The sequence below is a fragment of the Uranotaenia lowii genome, chromosome 3 (genome assembly GCF_029784155.1).
Source record: "Uranotaenia lowii strain MFRU-FL chromosome 3, ASM2978415v1, whole genome shotgun sequence".
Lineage (NCBI taxonomy): Eukaryota > Metazoa > Arthropoda > Insecta > Diptera > Culicidae > Uranotaenia > Uranotaenia lowii.
This window is the reverse complement of record NC_073693.1, coordinates 164,735,777-164,742,265: the sequence shown is the minus strand read 5'-3', so window position 1 is coordinate 164,742,265 and position 6,489 is coordinate 164,735,777. Positions and strand designations below refer to the sequence as shown.

The following is a 6,489-nucleotide window of genomic DNA, read 5'->3' as shown; positions in this document are numbered from 1 at the left end:
TGCCTCCCAGAATTGAGTGCATGTAATACCATAGAGAACAGCTGTAATATGTGAATTACATCATTGTTTCGTGTTCCGACACTCAAATAGTCTATTGTCTAATTGGATGAAACTTGAAAAAGTAGATAAAAACGTTTAAAGATGCATTTTAAAAAATTTTGCCGAAAGCTGAAAACCAGTCACTGTAGAGGCATAATGAGAATCCCCCCGAGGCAGTATGAGCACCATTAATGAAGGCATAATGAGCATTTTCTGCCGGGAAATCTAGCAGCGAATTCGACTCGATGAAGTCAATTGAGTAATAGAGCTACAGCTCAACTTGTATCGTCTGACGATTTGGCCTATAGGTTAGATGTCGGAGAGGTAATCAGTAGGCTCGAGTTCGATTCCTGGTGGAGGTGATTTTTTTTTCTACATTTATCATTTATGATCATGATTGCACTAAATGGTGAGGCGTAGATTCATCAAACAAAGCAAAAACAAAATAATCTAGGTCTGTTTGTAGAATTCAAAGAATTAACACATGCTCATACATTATGTTTCTGGTGTTTTGTTTGACGGATGATGCTTTGATGCTATTAGCCGTATTATGTAACAATGAAAAAAATCAATCATGAATGGTATGTGCAAAAAAAATCCCCTCGAACAGGAATCGAACTCGAGTCTACTGATTACCTCTCCGACATCTAACCAATAGGCCAAATCGTCAGACGATACAAGTTAAGCTGTAGCTCTATTATTCAGTTGACTTCATCGATTTGAATTCGCTTCTAGATTCTCCGGCAGAAAATGCTCAATATGCCTTCATTGAAAGTGCTCTGTTCGCCTCTAGTGAACAAATTAAAGTAAAAACGCGTTTTACAATTGATTAAAGTGAAAAATCAAAAATTTTATGATGCTGAAAATTAAGAAACAATGTGTAGATCATGTTGCAGTGCGTACATTTCAGATCAAGATGATTTAAAGGTCATAAAAGCTTATTTGGTGGTGCTCAAAAATTATAATATTTTCGTCACTTGAGAACCTAGCTGGTTATTATTTAATATTTCTGTAAATATGAAAAGGATATTTCTTTTTTGGTGAAAAATTAATACTATGGGTAGTACGAAACAAGTCCTCATGAAAATTTGTTTAAGAAAATACGTACTTATGTAGAAAAATGGACTTCTCATTATGCCTCGGGTGCTCGTTATGCCCTCATCTCCCCTACGAGTTCATATATCGTTCTAATTTATGGAGCAAATTAACTTGAAACTACACGCTGTCAGAAAATGCAAAAGATGGTGAGTTGCTAAATTTTCTCTAAAAGATATGCTGACAATATGAAAAGGGGATCAAGTATCCCCATCCTCCCCTGCTTTTAAAAGAATACTTATGGTATCCCTAATACAGATCATATATTGATTGACACGTGCATCGCCTTCATCTATATACAACCTTAATGATCGAGCAATAAGTTACCAGTCACAGAAGTGGTTCAATATTTTATCTTTGAACTATTTAAAAAAAACGATCAAATCACTTACAAATGCAGCACACCGCCTGAACAGTATTACTGTTGCACCTCCCGGAAGGCAGTCCACCGTTGGCCACACATTCTCCCCGGATCAGGCAGATTCCGGTCAAGCCGTTCGTGCCAGTGCATGGCACGTTGGTGATTCGACCGAGCGAATAGAACGGGAACGCTGTTGAGATGCAAACGAATCCATTTATAGGACACCACGATGTAACCCTTATTTAACCAATTCACCTTTTCCTGTTCTGTAGCTATAGTTTGATGAATTTCCTTCCAGCATGCTAATTTCATCATTTGCTAATGAAAGAATCGCCATGCAGCACAGATTTGCCAGCACCGCAGAATTTAGCAACCTTTTATAACTCACACCCCCGCATACCATTTTTAAAATTAGTAGAAATGTTCGTTGAGCTAGACAATGTGTTCGCGTAGAAAGCCGTCAAATGACTAAATGCCCAAATTCCAGGGCAACAGAAAGAACAAACAGGTGTTAATTTTTAATTAGTCCACACCGTTATTCGATACAATAAACTGAAGATTTGGACGTTCCTCGAACATGACGTATTATGCTGTCGAATTCGGATCAATCTCCTATCGGATTGAAAGTGATTAGGGCTACCAGTACATCTTTGAATTCGTTATACGCAGGATTGCGGTAGATATAGGAATTCCACATTTTTCATAACGTGCGACGTAAATTACAACAATTTTTACACATCAAAATCAACAAGGTACCTAGTTAAATTTTCCTAAAAGTAATCAAAGACATAAAATGTAGCTACTTGGCTTACCACGTGATGTTAGTTTTTAGATTTTCGATCACAACTTCCATGCATCGCAGGGTAGAATCAAAACGTTGCCTAATCACAGGCGGTTAAAGTTTATAGTGGGAAAACAGTTTGACATAAATTAAGGCGATTTCATGAATTGATGGAATCATTTCATACAATAAAAAATCAGCATAGTAAAAAGAAACGCCTGAATGTATACTACATAAAAATTTAAAAAAAACTATGGCGTAGCTATAATCACAATCTGTGCTATAATCATTTGCCATTTTCAGAAGGTAATTTTTTTAAAACAAAGGTTATATGCCAATGATTTCGGAGTTAATGAAACTAAGAAATGAATAATTTTTAAGCAAATTTATTACAAATAACAATATTCAAGAATCTCCCAGTAACAATTGCAGCTGTTCTTTCCGGGAGTTCCGAATGTGTTCTGCAATCATTTTCTTAGGATTCTTTTTGAATTTCTTAGATTTCAGCACCTGGTTCACCTTCTGACATCGATTAAGAAACTCGGATCGTTTCTTTTTTAACAGTTCCGTTTTCTGCTGGTGCTTAGTTTTCGGTTTGGACTTCTTATCATACTTGGGCACACCCGTTTTGATGGCAGAACCTTCGGATGACTTAAGTTTGAACAGTGAATCCAGTGAGGGCAAAGCATCCAGGAGTGGTCGCATATCCCCGGTCACCGCAGTCTTTTCGCGCTTCTTGCGTTCTTTGTCCGCCTTGAAAGATTTCTGCGTCAGTTCGATCTTTTTGAGAACCTCTTCTTTGCGAAACTTTTTCTTATCTTTTTTATTAAGTCGGCTGATTACGAGTTTCCTCAACTTTTTAGTTTTCAGAGGAGATCCTTCTGGTTTCGTATCTGATTCTTCCAATGGTTTTTCCTGCTGCGGGGTGGTCACTGTTGACGATGTTTGTTTTTTCTTAGAGGGAAGCTTAAAATTTTTTGGCTCTGGTCCATTGAGCTGAACGGGTGTCGATCTGTAGATGGGAAACGGCCCTGACAACGATGTTTTATCTGATGCTTTGGCGGATTTTTGTTCATCCTTTTTTTCCTTCTCAAGCTGCAATTTTTTATTAATCTTTCCCATTTCGTATGGCAACCTGCGGAACAATAATAAAGTTGGTTTTCTGAATTTACATAAATTAGTATGAATTATTTACCAACTGGATCTTTTAAGTTCTTTAATAAATAACTAACTAGAATCTTTTGAATTCACATTACACGAGGTACAGATCGGCGAAACAAATTTTTGTTATTAGACAACGAATTCAAGACGGCGTATGAAAAAAACAATTTTAACACACTAAATCCATTCAACTCAAACCAGCTTATATTTTAGAGAACACAAACAATTAATCAAACAAAAACAAAAAACGATTAAAGTTTTATTTTACTCATTCAACACTGAAGATTCAACATTCTAAGTTTTTGAAAGTCTTTTTTTATGTGATCCAAAATTTCGGAGCAAGCAGGCTTTAGAATCTTGGCAATAATCGATTGTGTGGTTTATAATTTCGTATCGTGCAAACATTTAATTTTTTAGTTTGTTTTTTTTTAAGTGCACTTTGTTTACCAATACAGTAGAGTCCACAAAATCGAGAAATTGAAGCTGCATGCATAAACATTCGTCATTTCTATTAAAATAATTTTATTTAATATCTTTATAAAACGCTTTCAAATGTCGGAAGAAGCAACGACTTCGGTGAAAGTGGAATTCAAATCGAAAGCTCGAAGAAATATCCGGCAGCGGAAGCGTTCCGAAGATTCCGATAATGAAGAAAGGAAACCAGATGAGGATGTCTTGTAAGTGGCTATTATATTTAGAATTATCCAATAGATTTTTCTGTAACAATTTTATCGTTTCAGATCAAAACTCGAAGAAACTAAAGAAAAACAAAGGTTGAGAAGTAAACCGAACGGAATAAATATCTTAAGCTTGGCAGCTGGTAAAAAAGTAACAGTTGAAGAGGAAGTAACAAATGTAAGTCTGTATCTTTAGCAGCAAAAAACGAATAATTTAATTTTTTGAGTATTAATATTCTCTTCGCCTTTAGTATATGAACAGTAACATATATTATTAATTTAATTGAAATTTTAAAAATCAACAGAAAGACCCCTTCAATGCAAAATCCGGAGGTATGGTGAACATGCATGCCCTAAAATCAGGCAAAATCAAAACATCCGACGATGCCTACGACACCGGAATCGGTACACAATTCTCAGCAGAAACGAACAAACGGGACGAAGATGAAGAAATGATGAAGTACGTTAACATGTTTCGTAATTGTAGCTTTCACAAATTTATAATTCATCTAAAATATTTTCCAAGGTACATCGAAGAACAGCTTAGCAAAAAGAAAGGCATTGACACTGAAAACCAGGGAGAGCTGGATCCTGAATCAAATCGATATCTCAGCCCCGAAGAAGCAGCTTTACTCTCACTGCCGGCTCATCTTAGTCAAACTTCCTCGCAAAGGTCGGAAGAAATGCTTTCCAATCAAATGCTGAGCGGTATTCCAGAGGTTGATCTAGGCATCGAAGCCAAAATCAAGAACATCGAGGCGACCGAAGAGGCAAAGCTTCGGTTTCTCATGGAACAGCAACGCAAAAAGGACCTACCGTCGCATTTTGTGCCCTCAAATATGGCAGTCAACTTTATGCAACATAATCGTTTCAAAATTGATCAGCCTGTGCAGCAAAAACGACGACACCAAGAGGAACGTGGGCGTTTCTCGGGTGACGACAAGGCGCCTAAGAAGGCCACTGATGACTATCATTTCGATAAATTTAAGAAACAGTACCGTAGACATTAGCAGCTTAATATAAGTTTTAAAACAATATGAATGAAAAACATCTTCTGTCTGGTTTAAGTTTAAAAACCAGAAAAAAATAAATAAAAATCTGCCAGGTTAAATTTTCATAGTAAACAAAAATCTAAATTCATGCATGGATCATTTTACAAAGAGTTGAGGTAATGATTTTGAAATGCATATTAAGCTATGCTGTATTTATTCATTCCCGAATGTTGTTTTTTCTCCTACTATATTTTTTTTGACCTGATATAATATAATTTACAATAAGGTTGAATAAAGAACTAATATAATTGCTATGTCATAAAGTTTTTGGCCCTTATTCTGCGCCGCGCATGAGGTGACGATTGTCACCTCACCTCGAGTCACCGTGAGATTTGTCACCTTATTCCCGGAGTCGTTGTGGGTAAAGTGACAGAGGTTCACTCTAGGTGAGTGACCGAATGAACACATCTGTCAAAATGGTAGAATTTTGCTGGTGTTGTTTGGATTTTGCTCTCGCTTCGGATTTTCCGAAGTAAGTTTTTAGAATTTCGGGTTAGAATTTCGGTTCGAAAATGGCCATCATCGGATGGTACGGTTACAGCAAGCTGCTTGAGGAAGAAAAACGGACGATTTGTGCGACGTAAGTGGAAATTTCGTTCATCAAAGCTAAGTTCGGATCTGGGTCATATTGCCGGGGAAAAAAAATCAGATGCCGACGGCTGCTGCTCCAAAAACCCAGCGCACAAAAAGGCGGTGTTTGTTAAACATTTCAAAAGGTTTATCAGGTATGTAAAATAATTTGTGTTTTGTACCTGAAACTGTTCGAATATCCAAGAGAAGTTAAGTTTTTTTTTTGGTTTCAGTAATGGCGAATGCTGCCGGTTTATATATTTTCCTCAACTGAAGTTACCCCCGTGGCATGCCGGAAGTTGTTATCGCCTGCCAGATAGGAGATCATGGAATGCCATTTACCGAAACCAACGAAATAGCAGCAGCAGCATCAGATTCAAACGACAAATTTCGGTTACATAAACCTAAATCCGGTTTCTTTGCATAGCATATTATTAAAAAGTGAAAATAAAATTAAAAGTACTATAATATTTGAATTCCAAAGTTTTCGTCATTTCATCGTTTTAACGGTTCGAAAAACAAACTTCAATTAAATCTGAATTTTGTATTTCATTAGAAGATCATACTTTCCATTCAGTATTCCAATCCAAATTACATATTTGAGATAGCAATGAAAAAGTTTCAATATATTTAAAAATCATATTTGCTAATAAATTTGCTTAATTTTATTTCCAAAACTATCATTCATTAGTATAATTAACCATTTAGAGCCTTACATTGTGATTTACATAAATTCTCGATTAAATTTCTATC

The 6,489-nt window shown here is 36.2% G+C and overlaps 2 protein-coding genes across 2 annotated transcripts; one reads left to right on the top strand and one right to left on the bottom strand.

Moving 5' to 3' along the window:
* Window positions 1-2,646: 2,646 nt before the first annotated feature.
* LOC129756813 (ribosome biogenesis protein SLX9 homolog) lies at window positions 2,647-3,589 on the bottom strand. Its single transcript, XM_055753835.1, has 2 exons — window positions 3,472-3,589; window positions 2,647-3,411 (listed from the first exon to the last, which is right to left on the bottom strand). The coding sequence occupies exon 2, from the start codon at window positions 3,396-3,398 to the stop codon at window positions 2,682-2,684; it is 717 nt and encodes a 238-aa protein (XP_055609810.1). The 5' UTR covers window positions 3,399-3,411; window positions 3,472-3,589; the 3' UTR covers window positions 2,647-2,681.
* Window positions 3,590-3,906: 317 nt separating this feature from the next.
* LOC129756132 (splicing factor C9orf78) lies at window positions 3,907-5,404 on the top strand. Its single transcript, XM_055752905.1, has 4 exons — window positions 3,907-4,114; window positions 4,178-4,292; window positions 4,420-4,574; window positions 4,641-5,404. Exons 1-4 carry the CDS (start codon window positions 3,990-3,992, stop codon window positions 5,122-5,124), a joined length of 879 nt encoding a protein of 292 aa, XP_055608880.1. The 5' UTR covers window positions 3,907-3,989; the 3' UTR covers window positions 5,125-5,404.
* The last annotated feature ends 1,085 nt before the right edge of the window (window positions 5,405-6,489 follow it).

What these genes read in the sequence shown, in the direction of transcription:
- LOC129756813 (XM_055753835.1), bottom strand. Translation starts at nt 3,398, where the DNA reads ATGGGAAAGATTAATAAAAAATTGCAGCTTGAGAAGGAAAAAAAGGAT.
- LOC129756132 (XM_055752905.1), top strand. Translation starts at nt 3,990, where the DNA reads ATGTCGGAAGAAGCAACGACTTCGGTGAAAGTGGAATTCAAATCGAAA. An exon ending in AAACCAGATGAGGATGTCTT is followed by an intron (nt 4,115 to 4,177) that starts GTAAGTGGCTAT and finishes TTATCGTTTCAG; the next exon opens with ATCAAAACTCGAAGAAACTA. An exon ending in GAAGATGAAGAAATGATGAA is followed by an intron (nt 4,575 to 4,640) that starts GTACGTTAACAT and finishes ATATTTTCCAAG; the next exon opens with GTACATCGAAGAACAGCTTA.